The sequence below is a fragment of the Cupressus sempervirens genome, chromosome 1 (genome assembly GCF_028749045.1).
Source record: "Cupressus sempervirens isolate cs-2001-9-10 chromosome 1, ASM2874904v1, whole genome shotgun sequence".
NCBI lineage: Eukaryota > Viridiplantae > Streptophyta > Pinopsida > Cupressales > Cupressaceae > Cupressus > Cupressus sempervirens.
Window position 1 is genome coordinate 537,295,473 of NC_143118.1, and position 24,259 is coordinate 537,319,731.

General features: G+C 36.0%; 1 protein-coding gene across 1 annotated transcript; it reads right to left on the minus strand.

The window, feature by feature from the left end:
* Positions 1-360: 360 nt before the first annotated feature.
* Positions 361-21,553, minus strand: BS14A (BET1P/SFT1P-like protein 14A). Its single transcript, XM_089829996.1, has 5 exons — positions 21,364-21,553; positions 12,195-12,345; positions 1,116-1,172; positions 915-974; positions 361-817 (listed from the first exon to the last, which is right to left on the minus strand). The coding sequence occupies exons 1-5, from the start codon at positions 21,375-21,377 to the stop codon at positions 728-730; spliced, it is 372 nt and encodes a 123-aa protein (XP_089686122.1). The 5' UTR covers positions 21,378-21,553; the 3' UTR covers positions 361-727.
* Between the last annotated feature and the right edge of the window lie 2,706 nt (positions 21,554-24,259).

Below are 24,259 nucleotides of genomic sequence, written 5' to 3' on the forward strand. Positions count from 1 at the left end.
AACAGTCTATACGGAGCCCTGTCTCCAAATTATTCCAATAATTGAAAAAAAAACCGGAAATCTACAATGTCAGTGCAGTTATTACAATGCAAATAAAGAAGGTATGGCAGATTTCTTTTACATTTTCTTTGACATTGTTTGACTATGAACTGATTAGTGTTGATTTCTAAATTAAGATTAACTGGAAATGTAGGACAAAGCAGGTATAATGATACCAATACAGCTCAAATCAAAATTCAAATAACATGCCTCATACATACAGCTTCTAATCTGTGGAGGTAAGCCCCTTGAACACACTAACCTCATCATGCTGCTGGCTACAAAAGATCTAAACCAAATCTTAGTGAAATAACAGCAGAATGACGGCAAAAGCTTATTCAATTTCACAATCACCATTTCATGATATTACATAAGGCTAATAATACAAACAAGAGATCCACCGATCTAATGTTGTATAGAGAAATAAAGTTGTTCGTTACAATATTATAATTGTGTGCAAAAGCAGACCAGGATAGTGACAACACACTCCAAACATAGAAAACATCACCATACTTCGTTTAAAGATGATAATGCCCACTGCTATAAAACCATGCATAGATCAGTAATTATCCCACCCAGAAACATCCAGAATGTGACAAATTACAGTTACTCCAGCAGATTGAAATATTATGTAATAGATGACAATTTATCTAGTATTAACAAATGATATACAATTTTGAATATATGATCACTTTGTCAAGTAATATATCAGAAGAAACAGCACCACAAATGATGTCACCAAAGTAACCATGTTTCGACTTGACTTTGTCTCAAAAACCTGCATATAAGAGAAAAATATAATTGAGATTAATTCCTCAGAACCTTTTGTAAAGATGATTTTCTAAAATAATTGCATAGAGATCAAAATCACCTACTCTCTTGAATCGATCCATGGTTCCAGAAAGGATCCCTCTTGATGCATCCATATCATTGCCCTATGCCATTAATCATTGCTCTTCAGTAAATTTCTAGATCCAAACTTCAAATTAGAAAGACGTCATTGCCTTGTACAATTGATTTTCACAAGAAATATAATCACTTCAACTTGGACATACAGTAGTTAAAGGTTAAAGTACCATGCGATCCAATGACCGATTTTGGCCTTCCACTTCCTCATGAATGTCAGCTGTCAACTGATTTAAAGGTGCACAATATTTAAAAAGTTAAATATTCTGAACATCAAAATACTGCCACAGGAAACCATGATGCAAGAAGAGAAAATTTCTGTAAAATAAAATACAACAGCAAATTAACTTATATATGTAGATCTCTACAAATTTTAATTCAAAAAATGCTTCTTATCACTCAAAATATGAGATGATATATGGACATTATTATTGTACCAATAACCTTAAATCTTAATTCATTTACATAGTTTGTAATGTCCCCTCCTAGGAGGCTGACAATCCAATTCAAGAAAACAATGAATAGTTCATAATACATTTGGTATGTAACATATTTAAACCCACTTTCTTACTGCTCTCCTAAACTCAACCCTTAGAAAAAGTGATACCAACCTATCCTCTCAAGGGGTTATAGCAAGTGATAAAGGAATAGGCTATGAATAAACTAAATTGAAATGAAATAGGAATAATTAGGAATATACATATATATAACAGTAGCAATGTGTAATATTCTACTTCCTTACAAATGAGAGGCCAATCATAGTCAGCCAAATCATTATACATTATATCAGAATACAAGTCTACTGTTTGCCTTAGCACTCTGATCTGCTGCTTATATTCATATCTCTCTCTTATTTGGATGGATGGAATGTCTTGTTCTCTCTTATTAAATATTGATCTTTATGGATTAAAAGAAGAGATGAGTTTAAGCCTTTTGTTTGCCTTCTGATGATGGGTCATGTAGTGTGATCCAAAACGTTGATGTTTAAAAACTTACACAATCGAACCCAGAAAAAAGATAGAACACTGACATGAAATGAACATCAAAGAAGAAGATTACTTTTTTCCTACTTAATGAATTCAAAAGAAAATCTACCTACATGACTAGAAACTCGAAATCTAGATGTTATTCTTGTTTAAAGGAGATACATATCAATGAGCCATATTTGCTGTTTAAGGAAGGCTGTTTGAGTAGTTGCAAAAGTTGGTGCTTGAGAAAATTAGGTAGGATACTTGTAGGAGTTGGTTCTCTCAGGTAGGGGTTTGGTAACTCCTTGGGATGAATCCCTTAAATATTGTAATTGAATTCAGATTTGTGAGGCTGGATTGGAACTGTAGATCCTTGTAGAAATATTCACTCGGGAATTATCACAGACCCATGTTCAATTTAATTGAAGAGGTCATATGTCTATAAGAATTGAAATAAAGAGTAATCTTGATGGTAATTGGCCAATGACTGACAATTACCGCTGAACGGTGTTTCTCTAATGCTGATCAAGAGGATATAATGTTTGAACACACCAATTATAGCTCAGTTGATGAGTACAATGGTGTAGACATTGCTGAAGCAGAAGGAGAAGATGGAATTGTGATCCTTCATTGGATGAAAGGACTAAAGCGCTAAAGGAAGCCAATACTTGGAACAAACAAAAAAACAGATTACATTAAGAAGGATTTTGATGAATATCTGCTCCAGAATAGTGAGATAAGTATTCTTTCTTGAGTACAATTTTTTTATTTTACTGTCAGTATCTTATTTGTATCCTGTAAGTACTATGAGAATCATTTATTTTGTAATACTCTTGTTCTTTTTCCTTGGTCCCGGTAATATTCTTGCAGGAAAATAAGAATGGTGCATTAAGAATGTTGCCTAGGTAATTGAGTGGACGACGGTAGCATATGGGATTATGAAACAAAGTCGAGACAAGTGGCCTCTTCCAATAAGAGGTAGCAGACTGTAAGGGGATTTTGTTCAAATCTCAAGATGGTCTTATAACTATTTGGTCTAGGAATTGATCTTATGATAGTAGGTCCAAGGTGGTCTTGAATCTAGCACCTTCAACAAGATAGCTTTGATGATTGGGACTATGTGACCAGGGTATCCTCCCATGACAGAGGGATCAACTAGAGGATTTGGTTCAATTGAAAGTTGAGGATCTTAATCATATTGGTTCAGAAAGAGTGAACCATGTCGATATGGTTTCTCTAGTAACTAGGAAACTGTAGCAGTCAGAGGACTTTGATTCAAATGATGAAGTTCCATGTATGTAGGCTAGACGGCTTTTATGGGGATATCTAGGTCATAAAATTCATAGATAGATGGATATTTGTTGGATCAAGGAGCTTTCAAGAAAAGAGCTTGATGTAGGTTAAAGAATAAAGACACAACTTGCTGAGGTCAGAAGGTTGATATCAGATTCAGAAGAAGTCCGACAGTTAATCTAAAGAAAACTTGACTGAGGAGGTCAAAAGCTTGATATCTGCTTAATAAGTTCTTCTTTGTGAGATAGATGTTTGAGGTGAAAGCCCTTATTCCACCCTCCAATATGATTCATGGTGGATGTTATGTGTGTGACACTACGACAACACCATGTGAGAAAATCCATGGTGATTTTCCTAGTACCTATGATATGAATACCCTTGTGAGATGACAATCTCAAAATGAAAAGACACTTGTACATTATTACCTTCATTGTGAGGTGAGAATCTCATAATGATGGTTGAGAATTCCATTGTGGTGGGTAGCCCTTGTGGTGGTACATGAGGACATGCCATAATGGTAGATATCATAAATCTATTATGGAGGATAGCTCATACTGTGGTATCCAAGGACATTTTAATAGATATCTTAAAACCCTTTTATGGTGGATAGTGCATAAGACGATATCCAAGTTGTGTGCTGAAGGTGGAATATGTTAAAATGCCATACAGAGATATCTGTGGACATGCCATGAGGGTGGGAAGTGCATACGGCTACCCAAGGAGATGTCATAAATCCATTATGGAGGACAAGTGCATATGGTGCTATCTAAGGATATAATGGTAGATATATTAAAATCCTTCATAGTGGATAACACATACAGTGATATCCGTGAACATGCTGGTGGGAAGCACATATAGTGCTACCCAATGAGATATCGTAAATACATTACGGAGGACAAGCACATACAGTGCTATCCAAAGACATAACTGTGGATATCTTAAAAACCTTTTTATGGAAGATACCCAGGGACGTGTCAAAATGGTAGATATTCAATCACAATGCTCAATATCACTTAAGGTGGTATCCAAAGAACATACCATAATGATGGATATCTGACGTTCAATATCACATGAGGAGATATATGAGGAACATCTAATGTTCAATATCACATAAGGTGATATCCAAGAACATACCATATACTAATGTTCAATATCACAATAGGCAATACCCGAGAACATATTATATGAGGATAATTAAAATTATTATGATGTTTATGGTTCTGACTTAACCTAATATGAAAGCCTCCCTAGCTAAAGAGGGAGTACTGAAGTTGCTGTTACATATTGTGCCCCCCGCCAAATATTTGAATTTTAAATACTTGCCCGCCCAACGGTCACTTCCCGATTTAATATTATTTTAAACATCCCCAGGAATATTGAAAAAATCAAATGATTGAACCTTATGATATTCCTTATTTCCTAGGTATATTTTTGCGGGCCCGCAAGTTCACAATCGTCAGATCAAGAGATATCTACGGTTGGCGCTATCTCGCTACGGGAAGTTGCACGTTGTTTTGCCATAGCGACATAGTGCCTTTTGGCCGCGTGTCAGGTGGGTCCTCCCTTTCCTTGTTGTTTCTCCGACACCGAGTTTTGTTAGATCCACGGCGAGCGCTATGGCGCTATCAGAAAATTTGTGTTCCTCGCCGTTAGCGACATAGTGCCCAAATGGAAAGTGATACTGCGACAACATCAGAAGGAAGGTGGGTCCCAAGTATGCCTCGTCGTATATCAATGACGAGGATTTATCAGACAGGTTGGCACGTGGCCAATTTCTATTGGTTGGTATACTAATAGGTCAAATCCATCTTGCTCGCCGCCAGATCTCGAAAAATCAACAGTGGGCGCTATCTCGCTATGGGAAGTTGCGAGGATATTATCCATAGCGACATAGCGCCTCGGCGACGCATGGCACAGATGACGTAATGGGCTCGCCTTTCTCCAAAATAATATTACGGCTTGTCCTCGGTCGCAGTTGTCAAGTAGGTCATAGTACAATGGTGATATTTCATTGGTCTATTCAGCCAACTCAGTGTGCAGTTGTGCAATTTTGTTGATCACCATAGATCTAAGGAAATCGACGGTAGGCGCTATCTCGCTATGGAAAGCTGCGAGGACATTACCCATAGCGACATAGCGCCATTGTGCCATGTGGATCAGTGGGGCCAGGTCTCGCCAAGATGAGGATGCTAGGTTGTGCCAGGTGTTTAACAAGTGTTTCGTGGGCCCAGAGGTTTTAAGGAGATAGCGCGATAATATGGCGAGTCTTCACGATCGTCAGATCAGTCTAAATCCACGATGGGCGCTATCTCGCTATGGGAAATTGCTCGAAGGATACGCATAGCGACATAGCGCCTTGGTGACACGTGTCCCAGTGGGTTCGATGGAGGCATTGACGGTTAGCGACCGGCAGTTAATGTGACTGTCGCGGTCAGGGTTGCAAGGTGGCACAGTTAGTAAAGAAAGGTTGGTCAACCTCGGGAAGACCTTGTGGGTGGCAAAGAGAAATGAACTGATTGGTCCACGTGGCCTGTTTCACTTACAGTGTTCAGCTGACTCGCTGACTTTGCTGATTCATGCACCAAAAATGATAAGAAATCGAGATTTTACACGAATCTGATCTTCATGATCAATTCCAACCACCCGAAGTGAATGTGAAACATGCAGAGACACTCTACCACCCCGATCTAATCTATCTACTTGGTCAGAGCATAGTTATAGCGCCGCCTCTGTCTTCTCAAGGCCCTCTTTTAGTTAACAGTCAAATTTCGTGGTACCTAAAGCTATACTTAGATCAGATTTCTTCAGATCTCCATGATTGTTCTTGGCAGAGCCTTGATGGCGGTGGTTGCAGGATAGTTTTGGAGGGAAAATCTCAGTTATGCCTGAACTATAAAGGCATTTTTTGTGAATTTGCAAGGGTCGACCTTTCTCTGTTTTCTTTGTTACTGCTCTACAAATTCTCAGTGTAAATTCCCCTGTGCCTCTGAACTACATGATTTTCTGTCTTATCTCTTTCAGCCATTGGTATGAAAGTGCAAGAACTCTTTGCGTTTTACTGGTGTTTTGTAGAGATCTATGATCTGCATGACTGTATCTCCTTGGCCTATGAATGGTAATATAAGTGAATCTCTCTTTCCTTGTGTCATTCGTCTTGGTCTTCTAATCTGCATGTGATTATTAGATTAAAACAAGTCTGAATGTGTATATCCTTAGTTTCATTCTGGTTCAATAGTGCATATATGGGCAGAGATGGGTCTGAACACTCTATTTTGGTGCATCACCTCTTTAGATTAGATTAGGTAGATTTGCTTTCACGCTCTCCTTCTCCCTTTTCCTCTCCAAGAATAGTTAGGTGCGCCCTGATAGTAAGAGGAAGCCGGCCTTCTCCGGAGACTCAACCTCACAGTTCAAGTCCCACAGCTTGGAGGTTGTTTCCATGTTTCACTAGGTTGTCCTCATGTATAGGCTTTGGACAAGGGTGCAAACCTAAGTGACAATAGTTACCTTTAGGAGGCTTACATATCCGATTCACAATGATGTCTCAACTAATACAAAGTATTATTTGAGACATTAATAAATTGATTAATTAATTATTAATTTAATCACGACTTATCCAATATCTCTACATTATTAAAAAATCTATATCTTCCAATTCAAGCATAGTCATTGTGACAAAGCTAAATGGATTTCTCCCTAGCTAAGAGGGAATGTTGATTTTATTGTAGCTTTGGTGGGATTCCACATGACAAACTAGATATCACAAAGGTTGTGATTATTTATATTATTATGAGATGACATAATTACAATTATATTGTATAATTATTATGTTATATGATTATATCACAATTATTGTATTAATATAATAAAATAATTATTGTGATAGTATTAATATATTGATAAATATAATTATTGATAAGATGTTGATATTATATTATTATATTAATAGAATTATTTAATATATAATTATATTAATAGGTGTAATATAATAATTTAATTATTGTGATAGTATTAATATATTGATAAATATAATTATTGATAAGATGTTGATATTATATTATTATGTTAATAGAATTATTTAATATATAATTATATTAATAGGTGTCCCTTGGTGAAAGGGCACCTCTTGCATATATTACAATAAGATAAGTGAAATCATTAGAATACAGGAAATATACTGAATTTTAAAAAATACAAAATTACAACACAAATACTTCGCCCCAGCCAAATGATGTTGAGCAAGGCAATTGGCAGGGGCCTCATTCTACCAAGTGTGGAATACCTCAATCCCATCTAAGTTATTCCCACAGCATTTGTTTAATGTGTATGACTTATACAAAACCATTGAGACTTTATCTTCCGACTGCAATGCAGAGATATACAAGTTTCTTACAAAGTCAGCCCATGGAAAATCACTGCCACAATGAACAAAGATCGGCTTAGAGGCCAGCATAAATGCTTCACTATTATATTGATTAATAATTGATTTTAAAAAATTATTATTTATTTATGAAAATCCAAATAGATGACCTCACCGACCTAGCATCTGACCAATGTCATTACTGTCGGCCTGTCCAATATTTTGCTTGTCCTCCAGCACCTTCAAATTTGAATCCACACCTTCCCACATTACCTCATCTGTGTCCTCATTAGAGATTACCTCTAAAAGTGTATCCACCTCTTTCCCAAACACCAATGACCCAGTTGCCCTGATTCTCTGCATGTTAAGCATAGCTTTTTCCTTTGCAACTCATTTTAGACACCTCCACTTGATTTGCTTATGAGGTACTGTGTTGTGAAAAAAAAAATTTGCTAGCATATGAGATGCTCGATTGGAACTCAGTTTGTCCTCAGTCATTGACTCTTCAAAATTCAAGGCCCTTCTGATGGCATCTTGCAATGAGCTTAGATCAAATGCCCTTACTGAACCTTTAAGGAGTTCAGCTAAGCTTTACACAAGCCTCTGAAATTTTGGTACGGTGTTCCACCTTACCCTCTTGCTTCAGCTGTGCTAACTCCCCAAAATTTCTTTCTAGGTCCTTCCTATCAAACCTTTCTATCAATCTTTGGTTGAAATCCAACAATGTGATGGCAAAATCATGTCCTTGGGTTATCACAACATAACACCTCCATTTGTGAGCCACTCCCTTAAGATGTAAGGTAGTAAATTTTATAGCCTCCTCTTCAAGCATTGATTCAAGGAAAAAATGTGTCTATTTATGAATCAATGTGTCTATTTTCCACAACTGAACCCTTGCTAAAGAACTATTAGCACCATCAAAACTAGGAACGGTGATCTTTTCCAAACACTGTTGAATGTCTTTCCTCTCTTCATGCCCTCTCCTCCTATTCCCAGTCCTTGTCTTCATCTCATAAAAAAATTGATGGTCATGTCTCTTAGTACAGGAGTGCTCAAGAGATTGTATATTCTCACCACCAAAGCTGCTCCCTCTGCTCTATTTGCATGGGGTTTCCAATACTTAGTTGCTAGTTCATTCCTCAAAGGTGAACCATGTCCATAATGGTATTACCTCATGTTGCTATGGAGCTCTCTGGTCTCCCTACTAAATTCTTGGAGCTTTTGCACCTTACCTGTCACCCGTGGCCTTTTTTTCTCTTTGTTGGTATCTATGATCCATATCACTAATCAAACCACAGGCTGGCAGAATGCCAAGCTCTGACACCACCGAAATATTCTTTTTAAATTTCTCAATTAAATATACAGACAACCAGTGCAGAAAAGTTTGCAATTTTACAAAGGTTGCGAACCTCTCAAATTGATTAGCACATAAAAACTCACGAAGATAGATAAGAACTTTTAACAATAATGTCCTCAGACTTGACCATTCCAATGCAACTATGTGTTCCCAATTTATGCTATTTTTAAGACAGACTTTATAACAGGATATGTATGTGTGTAACACACACACACACACACACACAGATATATACAACTGTTCACAAACACAGTCAAATTAATCATGATTTCAATTTTGAGTTCGTACTGGCCCTTGGCTCAATCAAAATGAGCATCACCTGCTAATGTGCAAAACCAATAGATGGGCATGCACTCCAGTTCCATCTCACCTTCCTCTTTAATCTGTTGTGTCAATCCCATGTGCAGGTTCTTTGAACAGACACCCTGAACTCCCCATCTTAATGCTAAGATTAAGCTTTGCCATGTAGAAAACAAAAGCAAAAAATTGCATTCCCACTTTTGCTGATACTTCACCAAGGCTGGATGATGCTAAGGGAAATCATCATGGACTTCTCCAACTGAAAATGGAACCCCTCAAGTTCGCGTATGTGGTATTCCTGCTGAATTTGTTTAATGCACGCCTTATAGAAAACTGTTGATAGCTTAGCTTCCAACAGCAATGCAAATAGATAAAATTTCCTTACCAAGTTGGGGCAAGGTGCATCATAGTCACAATGAACAAGGGCTTGAGGTCAACACAAATATTTATATTTTAATTATTTAAATAAGAAAAATGCGAATAGATGACCAGGCCAACCTAGTGTATAACTGGGATCATTATATTTAACATATTAATGTTCCGCATGTATTTCCTTTCTTTACTCGGGCTCTCTTTACTTAAGTTGTCCGAGACTTCAGCAGCTTTTGATTGTTAGCCATACATTTATGTTTCCAATCTAGGACTTGCTTAATTGCCTTTAACATATCTCAGGCTTCTCTGTTTGATCTTAAGTTGAAAACAATTATATTTAAGTTGCCATATGTTTACCAGCCACCCACAACCAAAACACAACATTTTAAAAGGCAAACCATAAAAGCCTTCAAATTCAGGGTGTCTGAGATTGAGATAGGAGGCCTTTGTTCAGTGAGATATCATTCCAGATGTCCTATCAGGCGTAGTTTTCACGGCTGTAAACCTATAATCACTCTAATCTGTCTTTTACAGCACATAAAAAACTGAATCAATTGAACTTTATGCAATCTACCTGATAAATCTTAGTATGAATATATATTCGGTGAAAATAATGTTAAATTTGTTTCCGTTTGAATTGATCCGATTGGTTGTTTGGTAACAGAAATGAATCAGAGGAAGGATCTTTAAACACCCCTTATTCCTCTGTCGCCGTGGATCTATCTATGAGGAAATCGAAGAAGTGCGTGGGATAAAGATTTTCTAAGACATTTCATGTTCCAACTTCTACCAGCAAAGAACACCAGCAATGTTGTCCAGGTATAACAAAATTATTGTATTTAGAGTCTTAAAAAGCCTATCACAACAGTGGAGTTAATCTATGTAAACCCTAGGATATAACACAAGTTTAATGCAGCAGAGCATAAATTAACATCACCTTGCTTGACTGGGATTTTAGTATATACTACAACAGCCAATTTTCAACTTGAAGCTGCAATGAACAGAAATAGTCACATACTGCCTTCTCAAAACTTCTACAACATGTTCTGTTCTGGAAAGACTATGATATCAACAAACAGAAAGCAAGGTTCAAGATTCGCACTTTTAAAAGCTCTAAAAGCAGATAAATATATATTCTCTAACCAAAGCTGTAAGCCTCGTGACCCCACACAAGCAATTGCTGGTTATCTTGTTGAATTGTACCGCATGACAGTCCAAACAGTAAAAGGGACATCCATCATATCCACTATCTCATTGTCCTATAGTCAAAAAACTCGCCAAGCATGGCAAATCATTTACCAGAATTGGTCAATCAATCCTTTAAAAGATAAATTCTTCCTAGAACAAATCAAACTCCATAAGTCCCAGTACTGTGCAAGTTTCCAGGCCAGGCTATGGTCCAAATCCATGGGTAGCACTTAAACTGAATACATTTATCAATAAAAGGCACAAAGAGGATATTTCTCCATAGTGCTTTGTGTCAAAGAGTTCTTCCCTTTTTGCCAACAGTGTTTCGTTACCATCATTCTGATTCATTAGCTCTATACTTTGAGTAGTTTTGCATTGATTACAACCTCCAACGTTCTAGCTATAAGAGCAGTTCAAAATGCTTGAGCACATTAAGAACATGGCAAACAAATCTAGATACTACCTTCTCAAACACGATCTTTTATTCCAGAAAAAGGTCATAAAGCAACCAAACATAATTTATATTTATTCAAAAAAAATGTGGTAAGTTTTCAGTTACAAAAAGCCTGCCAAAGTTTTGTGGAGACTTGATTTTGGAACTCTGATGAGATAAAAATCGAAATACCTCAAGTCTGCTGACCTGTTTACAGACATGATCTTATGTGTTTTTATATTCAGACATACTATATGTTTATTTTGCTCTCTACACACTAAAATAGCATGACTTTTAAGGCTTACAAGGCTTACAAAACTGTAGCAAAGACCACCAAACTCCAGTACATATGCATTATAAACAGTTGTCTCTACTCATATGTGCAGCCCATAGTCCAGGCATAGTGAGCACTCAGGCAGCACAGGATGAAATCGTATTCTGTAAGACCGTGCAGTCTAAGAACAATTTGGTGATCAAGGAACAAGGCATCAGATCTTTTAAGGACCTTTCTACTTTCTTAAACATTCTAGAAGAACACTAGCATCATTATGTTGATATTCAACTGCAAAACAGATAATTAAGGTTAGGTATGGTTTGGATTTTGCATTAAATGATTAAAACAAACAGTGACAAGCTTTTCTTAAACCAATCATTTTTTAACATCTTAATAAGGTATTGAATCTGATGCATTAGATGCAAGAAAGTAACTTCAATCCTAATTGCTAAAATAGCACATAGCCGTAGGTCACAGGGAATAATTGAAGAACCATGCAGTCATGTAGCTTAGATATCTCCACATGCCAGATATGTCAGACAGTAACTAGATATGTCAGACAATAACATCTTACGAAGTTTACAGAAGAAAATTGCCTGCTTGCTGACAAAAGGACATCCTTTTGCATTTTCTGAATGTTTTTTCTACCTTATAATGTGTGTGTATATGTGTGTGTGTACAGACATAAGTAAATGCCACCATACCCGCTTGAGCATGATTACTCTGTCCTCAAGCCCATCCATAGCATGCTCATTATCCTGCTCAGCAATTTCATGAGTTGCATATGAAGAAGATGCTCTGATTCCACCTTCTTCTATTCCATCAAACAACGCATTTCGACTAGAACGGTAATCCCTATACGGCAGAACAAAATAAATAGATAAATGAAACTGAATACATGCCTAAATTCATAACAGCATATGATCAACAAGAAAACTGTCAGTGACAAAATATTTCAAATCTTGGAATTGATACATTCACTCCCAAAGAGCATGAGCATTTTGACTGCATTTCTGAAGTCCCAACTCTACATTAACTCCAATTTCCTACCAGGCCAACGTGTCACAGCATTATCATATAAACAAAAAATTATGACAAATAAACAACACTAGAAGAATCCATTCAGACTGATTGAATGGCATGATATTGCAGTGTTCTTTGTAACCTTGAATCTAAGACAAGTTCAAAAAAAAGATATGTATAATAAACAACATCCACAACTAACCAAATGAATTTAAGTATGGACAATAACATTTGTGAAAAAAAATTGACACTGAAAACAAACTGGGCATAATCAATAGTTACCCTTGTAAACATTTGGACACTGAAAACAAATGTAGTAGGTGTAAATGGATTGTCATTTAATGTTGTTTGATCACCATATTGGTAAAAGAAGGTCAGATCAATTAATGAGGCTCCAAACTCGGGTTATGAGAAGGTGTGCACTGCTTTATTTGATAGAGAGGTGATCAATGTAGAGGCTGCCATGCAATCCATCAAGTATTCATGGACTGAAATGGGTTTGACCATAGTATCCGATGGATGGAAAGATTCGAGAAATGGTCCTTTGGCCAATGTTATTGCAATGTCCACAAGAGGTACAATGTTTTTGAAAGTTGTGGATTGTGAAGAGGAGGTAAACGATGGTCCTTTCATTGCAAATATTCTCATCCAAACCATTGAGCAAGTTGGCCCTCAAAATGTTGTTCAAGTGGTTACCAACAATGCCAAGAATTGTAGGGTTGTCAAGTTATTGATTGAGGAGCGTTTAGAACACATTTTTTGGACACCTTATCCTTTGCACTCACTCAACCTAATGCTGCAAATAAATGGCACTAAATTGAGTGGATCGAAAAAAATGTATCAGATGCATATAAGATTCAATTTTTTGTCAAAAACCACCATATGACGCATTCCATATTTGGAAAACTCTCAAAACTGGAGCTATTGAAGGTAAGTTAAATTATTTTTAAAATTTAAATATGCTGCTGAGGCTTTGCCTCTAACACTGTTGTTTTGAGAGGCCTTGTCAAGGTCAGAGAGGCATTGTTTTAAATGGTACAAAATTAATTGAAGCATATGGAGGCAATCTAATAATATTAGGCAGCCGTCATTAAGACAACTATGCTATATGACTCTTGGTGGGATCGTGTCGAGTCCCTCCTGAGGTTCACTGAGCCTATATTGAGCATGATACGATACACTAACAAGGATAGGCCTCACTTGGGTGAGGTATACGATGGCATAGACTCTATAATTGGGGATATTAAAAATATCATAAATGAGAGCAAAATCCTAAAGAAAAGTTCTTCAAAGAACTACAAAAAAACATTGTAGAGAGATGAAACAAAATGTCCAGCCCTTTGCATCTCCTTGCCTTCACGTTGAGCCCCAAGTTCTATAGTCAATTGGTCCTCATAGGGAATACCACTAGAATTGACCCATACAGAGATCTTGAAGTTGTCCATGACTCCATGAGTACAAGAAGCCCTTCGAAGACTTTTTCCCAAACACATACGTCCATCAATGAGGTTTGAATTCATAAATTTCGCAAGCACCAATGATTGTGGCTTACGCTCTTGAAGACAAGAACAATGTTGATGCTTATAATTGACGACACTTCCATTTACAAATGTACTAGCGCCTACAACCCATTGCCTTCAAAACTTTATCGCAAGTTCTTAACACTTAATATCCTAATTTCTAAATTCTTGTTGATGTATATTGAATCTATTTTTTTAAAATTTGTATTCAAAACCCTTAACTCTCTAATTTCAAAATTGAAAATCTTGATAGGTTGTTAGTTCATCATCATCTGAGAGGAACTAGAGCATATACTCCTTCCACTCAATAAATCGCAATAGACTAAATTCCAAGAAGGTAGATACCTTGCTCTTTATGTGTTCAAACTTGAGGCTCACAACACATAAAGACAATGCTTGCAAAAAAGGGGAGGCAAAGCATTGGGATGTTCAACCAAAGTGTGCAAAGTTGGAAGATTTGATTGCCCACTTTGATGCACTTGCAATTGATGATGCTAACCACGAGCTACCTAGATATTGAGGTTGAGGCTGACATTGCTAGTACTGATGTTAGTAGCAATTTTTGTGCTTCTACTTTGCAACAGCAGAATGATGATGATTTATTTGATGGCTTTTGAAGATATCTGATCATTGATGGCTGATTACTGATGTTTCCATTTTCTTTTTTGAACCCAAACATTGATATTGTGGTGTGTTTTGGCATTTTGTTATGTCAATGTCATTTCAACTAAACCATTAATACATGTAGTGGTGTATTTTGCTATTTTGGTTTAATATTAGCCTAGTGGTTTAATATTGTTTGCTGCATCACACACACACACACACGTATATACCATAGTAACAAGACTCGCCGCAAGTCAGGCGAGTCATCTAGGTCGGCAAGTTGAGTTACCTTGGCCAGGTCAAAATGACCCGTGACCCTGACTCGGCTAGCTGACCCAGCTGACTCATTTGACCCAGCTGATTTTTAATTTTTGTTTTCAAAAATTTCTTAATACATCTAAAATTTACCTTTGTACTTATGTAATCGATGTATGTTATGTCTGTGATCAAATTACCTCCTATTTCATGATGTTATTGTGTCTTTAAGCTTTATTTGATAATTGGGTGCAATGGAATGCTTTATAAATCCTAAAAAATATCTAAATTTCAAGGGTTTCGTCACTTTGTCAATTCACGGACGAGTTCAAGCCGGGTCACGAGTCGAGTTACCCTTGCCGAGTCCAAGCCGGGTCATGAGTCAAGTTACTTTGGTATATATATAGATAAATATATTCTTGTACAAACGAATCCAAACCCAACCTACAAAAAAATTGGATGAATTTTGAACCCGAATCATGAATCCGCAGCTGTATTGGAATCCAAATAGGCACCTTATAGATATGGTATTAAATTATTTACCCAAGCCTTCCTGATAATATGAAATATCTATATGAGTGCTAAAGGGAAAAGAAATATGGTTCTCACTCCATTCAATTCTTTTGCTTCTCGTCCTGCAAACGCTCTCCAAGCTTCCAAGTTGGAACCAAGGGTTTTGACGATTGGAAAAAGATGTCCTTTTGCATAGGGCCTGTTTTCTTTATGTTTGGCCCATCTCCTCTCCTAGAAGACATTGTTCTCTTTTTTCAACATTCCCTCACTGGTACTGGCAGGTGTGATCTCTACTGCCCTTGCAAATTTGTGCCATGCACATGACACTGCTCCAGGCTGCACCGTGGTTTCTCCCAGCCAGCCAATGACCTTGCAGATGTCAAATCAGCTTATGGTTTATTGCGGGTCGTTATGGTAAAGTCTACTGTCCTGCTTCTGGCAGTTAATTCTAGTTAGATAAGGGTTTATACTCTGAGAATCCGTGTAGGCCATCCTTCATTGATCTGAAAGCTTTTTCTTTTGTAGCTGGAGTGGAAAATATAGCTCCTCTCAAAACTTTAATTGTGCAGAGAGTTGATGTGCCTGCGCAAACATCCCTAAGCTTAATGGTTGTTCCTCTCCCAGAAGACATCCGTTTGTCACTATTTTTGATGCAATAAAGGAGAGTAAGAGTACCATTCTGGCTCAGTCTTCTTTCAATGAAGCAAATAATGATGGCTGGTTTGTGAGAAGGATACTGTGATTTCCGTCCGTAAGGAAATATCTTCCCCAGTTTTGGGTAAATAAATTTTCAATGAAAACCCTCATTATGAGAAGAGTAGACTTATTTGTAAGTTTAACCATCTCTGGCCTAATCATTTGTGGATTTTGAAGCATTAGAAGCTTTTTCTTTCAAAATCTATTAAAATTTCCAAATACCCCTGTGCTCAGGATCTTTTTGCACTTTTTTGTGAATTTGTAGATTAAGTCAAGTCTTCCTGTGAGGGGGCAGTTGTTTTGGGGAAAGGCTGTCATGTTATCTGAGCCTTGGTATCCTGTGTTCAGCCCAGTTATTGAGTTCATCTCTGTATTACCTGTTATTTGGGTTAGGATACCATATCTTCCATTGCAGTTTTGAATTTATTCTTATTTAGCGTCATTAATAATTGTACCAGTACCTTCTTGGCCTTTTCTCTAGCAACAGACACTTTTCCCATTCCACTTATGCTCGTACTCAGGTTACTTTAAAACTTCTAATGGTTTATTAGCAGAAATATGGCTAATAGTGAAGGGTTAAATCTGGAAACAAAAAGTACATTATGAAGATTTAGCTTTTCAACCTCAGTAGAAGGATGTTAAAATATCATTATTCCCCAGTTTATAGAACTGCTGTTGGCTCAGAAGCCCTCCCACTCCTTGAGCTCTCCCCCCTCCTGGAGCTGCAGGTGGCATTTTTTAGAAAGCCTCTAAGGCTCCTTCTGTTTCCTCTTCTCAACTTGTGGAAGCCCGCACTCTAGCTTCTTCATATGTGGAGCTTGGTGATCTAATTTCAATTCCCCCTCTCTTCATTATTAAGTCTCTTCCAACTTCACATTGCATGACTATATAGGTATTAGGTTTTGTGCTCAACTCTACACCTTCAGCCTCCCTGGCCATCTAGACCTCCCTTCGCAACCAAAAATCTCTTACATAAGTCTTATTTCCTCTGCTCTGCCTATGTAGCCGGTGGTTCATTTTCAGTTGGCAGTGACTAGTCCCCTCCTCTTCTTTGTGGGTCCTCTCTCACTGGTGTGGCTGCAACAGATGAGGCGTTTTGAAGTTTGAAACATTGTTTCTTATCAGAAGGCTTTTGTATACTGAGACGAATTCTCTTCAGATGATCTCATGATATCAGGAGGGATTAAGTTGGATAATAGAGAGCTCTGTCTGTACATTTGTGGCTCTTAAATTATTCTTGGGTCCCTACCGAGATTGATCTTGTACTTAATGTCACTAAATTTACTCAGGGAGCTACCATATTGATCTTGCAATTGATTTCGCTCATATGATAAACATGATCAACTTCCTCCATCTATTTAGACACCTGGATCTGCTAAACTCTCACTTCTTCCTTCTCCTCCTTTAATTCCTGATGATGGATTATAGAGTTTAATCTGACACATTGGGCATAAAAAGCCTACAAATTCAAATCCAGAAAAATAATAACTAGAACACTATCTTCTTTTAAACAGCTTTTTTGAAGCTTTTGTGTGAAGGACCCAATAGAACCCACTTCAACGTCATTAAAAAAAAACATCAGATCAGCTATTTGTTGTCTTTTAAGGCCAATTCTATGGGACCTGCATCACATGTGTAAATTGTAGGAAGCCAATAATGACATGTTCACAGCTTTGTTTTAGCCCAGATAATAAGGCAGAGCATTGCAATGTCATACTTGTAGTTGTAAGTGATCAAATCCAGAAAAAAAAATAGCTGGCACACTTTATACTTCTAAACAGCTTTTTGAAGCTTGTGTGTGAAGGCCCCAATAGAATCCACTTTAATGTCACCAAAAAAATATCAAATCAGTTATTTGTTTCCTTTTCAGCCCAACTCTATGGGAAGTGTATCACATATGTAGATAGTAAGAAGCCAACAATGTCATGCTAATAGCTTTGTTTTAGCCAAGATGGCAAGGCAGAGCATTGCAATGCCATACTTGTAAGTAATTACAAAGTATGAGCGGATCATCCTTGTATAATTAGAGAAACACTTGTTTTAGCCAACACGGTAAGGCAGAGCATTGCAATGCCACACTTGCAAGTAATTACAAAGTATGAGCGGATCATCCTTCAATAATTTGAGAAACACTCAATCTATTATGAATGAATGATTTTTAATGACATCCACGAGACCAAAGCAGTCTAAGGGACCGAAGAACAGCTACACTAGATAATTTCCGAATTCCTTTCCCTTTCTAATCTTTTGGTATGTATCTTAACCAAAAAACCAGCAGTCTGCTTTATCTTATCCCCTTCAAATAAACTATGCACGTTGTCCGCCCTCAAGATGACATCATAGAGAGATCAGATGTTGTCGTATGCCGCGCATTCTGAGAGAAAATGCCATTCCATTTCAACCACTCTAGACCTGCAAAATATGCAAATTCTTTGCTCCCAAGTCTCTTTGAACCTCTTCCATCTTCCCGTCTCGCATCTGAGGTGATGAGATCCCGTCCTCAATTGTGTCACTAATAACCTTGCCTTTCCTTTAATAGCACCCCCAAGGTACACTTTTTCACCAAGTTCCCCGGTTGGATTAAATTCTTTAATATAAAATTATCGTTACACATGGGATTGTAAAACTTCCCTCTAACAAACTATCTTATGTCCACATTTGTGTTCAGTCAATCTTTTAACTTGATGTTCCATCCAGCCAGCCATTTAATGTTTTGCTTCATCCATGCTTTCTTCCTTCGGTTAAGAGCCTCTCCTTTCACAATTTTCGGCCAACAATAATCTTACATGTTTTCAATCTTCTTTAAGTAACTAAGTAATCAGGTAACGCTAAAGCCTCTAACAGAAAAGTCCCGACCTCAGCCATAAGAATTTCATAAGGCACAGAACTCTTGACTTTCAGATTGCTTGTGATTAATTGTTTCTGAATTCTCTCTATTTGTCTCCACCCCCATTTTGACACGCTGCCCCTCACACTTCGCAGACATAAAGAACCACTGCTGTGACCAGCAAACCAAAAAGAGTCTTCTTGGTTTTCCAGTCCCATAGTTCCACTGTTCTGCATCTATTCTGGAGTAAAAATGAGGCTTTCCAGCCCCCTTGAATCTTTTTCGCTCTTTAAGTCTCCCAGCTGAGTTGACCAATTTTCATGGTATTATTACATCACTATCAAATTAATAATCATTTGTTATAGTGCAGGCTACAAGGCAGGGAATTGAAATGCCATACTTGTAAGTGATCACAAAGTATGAGCGGATCATTCTTGAATATATTTAGAAACACTCAATGTTACATGACTATGTGTGTGTCTAATTGTTACTCATTTTCATCCTATTATTGCATCACTGTCAATCATTTGTTACAAGAATTACTTGATAAACTATCATTTAGATTGTCATCAAATATGGACTATCACCTCATATCTTAAAGATTTGCATGTATTCTGCTGCACCATTTATCATCATGCACTTAAGTGTAACATACATGTATGCATATATACATATATAAATATACAGATATATATATAGACACAAATGTATACATACATGTGTGTGTATTAATTTGTATATCATGCACACACATGTATAATGAAATAATTTCTGTTATATATCAGTTGCTGATGGGATTCTATGAGGGGATTGCTAAGACATTTTTGCAACTGCCGGTGGAGCTGTAACATCCATATGAGTTGCTGTGCAAGATGTAGAGCAGCTCCTCAATATTCACAGGGTAGTGCTAACATTTCACATGACTAAATTGTGACATAATGCGGTGTGAAAAAACTTCAATTAAAACTTCTCATCCAAAATCTAGGGGTCCACAACAATCCATGAAGGATATGAAACACCATTATAGGGTAAAAATTTGTATTTAAGGACTAGGCTGACTTGACGCTGACCACATAGATTAAAAATTCCAAGATAATATATTAGAGGCCTGAGAAAAAATTGAACATAATTGTCTCTGCAGCAGCAATGAAGCTAAATTAAGAAATGCAGAGGACACCTGCTTTACCCACTGCACAAATTACAATAAGCATGATATTTTCTGAAAACAAAATCCTAGCAGGCTTATCTTCACAATAATAAACGAGTAAAACTAATACCTGACACATTCTCCCACTGTTGTTTCCAGTATACTATAGACTCTAGTGATTCTTAGCAGACAGGCTAAGGAGGATAAGTTGTTAATAAATTTGCTCAATTTGCATAGAGATTCAGTTAAAACTAGAGTAGATGTTCAATTGGTTTTTGATCGGTGAGTAAATGTTAAAACTTTACATAACTACCTCCTAAACAAAATTCTGTTATCCATTTCATAAAATTTAACCAAGCTAAACAAAGCAGATCATAGGCTACTAAAAATAGGTATAAATTTTATTATGTTCATCAGAGTTTAATGTGCTGAACAGATTCTTTTCCACAGCTTTACACAAATCAGACTATATGTTGTTCAATGATTATATACAAATTTCATCTGAACATCAGTTGTTATCAATAACAACGATTAAAAAACACCATGACAAAAGCCACCTATAGATCAAGACAATGTTTGTAGAAATTTTCCAGATTCAAACTTGTGAGCATATTCGGCTGAGATTAAGATTGTTGAAGAAGGCAAGACAAATTCAACACAAAAGCACAACGAACAAGACTCATCTGGAAGATGATATTTACTGATTATCTATAGAAAAAAAAGGGGGAGACAGCGAGGGCAAATCTGATAGTGTGAATGTATCGACTGAGGGCAAAACTGATAGAGATTACCAGTATATCTTTATCACCTATAATTCGTAAGCGGAAGAAGGACAGACTCAGAATGAAGAATCTGAGCACATTTAATTTTTACATAAAAATGTTTCAATTTTTAAAATACACATTACTTATAAATATAAGCAAGCTGAAATTGCAACCCACAAGACCATTTTTTTAACTCTTAACAGCCCCTTGTCCAAAACCCAAAAAAGAAAACAAAACGGAGACAAACCCTAACTCGCCTATTAATAGAGTAAAATAAATTGCTTGCCCTACATCTAGAAACAGAGATCGATAGATCTGAATAAAATTCATAACCAGATTGATAACATCAATTTAAAAAGGTTTCCAGCAAATAAGTTAGTCCTAAAAATGGAAAATTCAAGGGCAAATGCAGAATTAAAATATCAGTGCAAAGAATTTTAACTTAAATTTGAAAACTCTAAGATTCAGACAAATTTAAGGGAAAAGTAAACCCCATTGATCGAAGTTAACAGACAGAAGATATACCTTCTTGAATTCATTTTCTGAAATATAATTGAGATGAAGATTATCGAATCGATAAATTCGACAGCAACGTTTTCTACTGTTTAAGTAATGGAAATGGTAGGGTTGTCTCTTCAATATTATAAAGAATTTTAGCGGTTATTCGAGAATCGAAAATGGGTATGTAGTTGACAACATATATGGCCAAGTGCATATATGTTTATCCGTTGCTAGCACATTTTGCTTTTTGGCGATTAGATTAAAATTAGAAAAAATAATATTCAAAGGTGATTGATTATTGTATTCAATGTTAATAGCTTTGTATGTAAGTATTATATATTTAAGTATATTATTTTTAAAGTAATTTTCATTTTATATTTGTATTTTTAAGAAACACTTATTTTTAAAATTTATTTCATAGTATCTTTAGGTGATAATTCAAGATATTTTATTTATTTTATTATTGATATTGAATATTAAGGATATAAGGAGAGAAAAAATCAAAATTATATAAGTGAGACACTAGACTTATGAGGAAGTTGAATGGTCTATTTTATTGTTGCTTCCTGGAACTTTTCTTTCACTACAAGGCATAGTTGGCATTTAGTTATTCTCATGAGAGATGGATTCACGTGTGAATCACTACTCATGAAATATTGGTCAATGAGTTTGACTCAAAAACTACACAGTCAAATATTGATTGCAATATCACAATTTAACTTCTTGTGGAAATCTCCTACTTATCAACTATAGTTCTTACCCACAACCAAATACCTCTCTCATGAAACTTCATAGATGGGAGATGGAACTAACATAGAAAATTGATGAAAGTATGCATGAACTAAGACAAGGCAAAGTCCAATTTGGTCTAGGAGAGTTATCCACGGCAATAGTCAACCTTCCCAATCGGTCAGAACACAAGGTATACAAGTAATGGTTTTTCCCAAATCCACTAAACACCTGAAATCCCCTTGTTCCTACTGTCACGCTCTCAATGTTAGATAGTTGGGGGGACCAGAGATCCTGCATGCCATTAAGACACTTTTCACCAACTTAAATACTTTAATCTTTAAGATTATTATCTTGGTAACCAAATCTAACATCACAATATAAAATGATATAAACGTTCCAATAAATTCTCAACTTAATATGTATGTATATACCAAGTATCAAAGTTATCTTTCCAACTTATACAGAGTTGTAGCAATAAATAGTAAACATGAAATAAACTTATAACATCATAAACATCCACACAATTTTGAAACAAGTATTTAATGTGGAAACCCTATAAAGGGAAAAACCACCTAGGAACCAGCAACCCAAAATTTTCACTCTTCTGAAGTGAGCTATGTTAAGAGCCAACCTTATTAAAGGTTAATAATAAATTTTTAACGTTATTGTTGTCAATCAAGATTGCACCTTTAGCAAGATGAAATATTTAGCTATCCTGTTGAAACATGGAAACTCTCTCGGGTGGTGAGTTATCCTAAAATGAAAGATGAATCTCTAGATCCAGTAGGTTCCTAAATAGTGATCACCTAAAAACTAATTGTATGTGAAAAAGGGGCCGAGAAGTGAATGAAAATAATGAATACTAAACCTAAATGAGGTGACACACCAATGATTTGTATGTAACTTTAATTTAATTAACACCAATTACCCAAGATACTAATGATTCACAATATCCAGACAATCATGCAATTACAAAAGTATTTCTATGCAAGGACCCAAAATCTTTTGCTTGGAAAGGAAAATCTAGGCTTTATCAATTTTATACAAAAAAAAAATAAGGACACAAACAAAGACCTGCAATTACAAGTATCAAGATTCTAACATGCAATAAGGAATATAGCTTGAATGAAGGATAAACACAACATAAAAGCAAAGAACCCACAATGTTGTAAACAAGAATCAATGAGAAGGAATTGTTGAACCTGTATAATCAATGCTGAAAAAATCTCTGCTACAAAGTACTCCTACAATCAACTCAAGAATTTACAATGTGCTTAAAAACTAAGCAAGAAAGAAGAGACCTCATAATGAGGTGAAAATACAATAAATAGAGTTTAAAACCCTAATTTGAATATGAGAAAAATGCATGAAAAATAAGGCTCAAAATTGCTCCAATCTGTGAAGAAACCCATCAAATCTACTCTCAAGTACCTATCCAACTGATAGCCAACTGAAAACTGCCTCCAACTACTCAAAAAATCATGCAAAAATTCTTACTCATATCATAAAATCAACCCAAAAAAAAGCATGTCAAAACCCCTCAAAAACATGTCAAAACTGATAAAATGAGGTCCTTACGTGATCATAACTGAAAATGGACTTAATTGCCCCACAACTAGCTAAAAAAAGCACCTAAGTGCTCAAAAAGTGCCTCAGAAAATGTGAACTGCCCCCTCAATTGAAAATGAACTCCATGTAACTTCCAATTAACCAAAAAGGTCTTTCACTGTTGAAAATAGGACTATATGTTGATTTGAAAGCACCTCCAGTTATCAAAATATAACATCAAGCTCAATTCACCATAGTAATTCTTTGTATTTAAAAAAATTAATAATATCAAATGCTTAATAACTCCAGCACTTTGATTTAAAATATAGCTTTACAATTATATTATATAAAGAATTTTTTATTTTATTTTTTGACAAGTAATAGGTTGAAGCCTAGATTATTTGTTATTTATTGTATTTTTATTGTTAAGATTAATTATTTTATGTGTTAATTTCGAGTAGATTTGAACCCAAGACCTTCCAAATGAAAGGCTCGAAACTTACCAATGCGTTGTGGGCTCTTGCCTATAAAGAATTAATTATTATTATTTATTTATCAATATTATTAATTTATTTAACATTATTAAATAATGAGGTATTATTTAATCCATATTAAATATATTAACATTAAAATAAATATT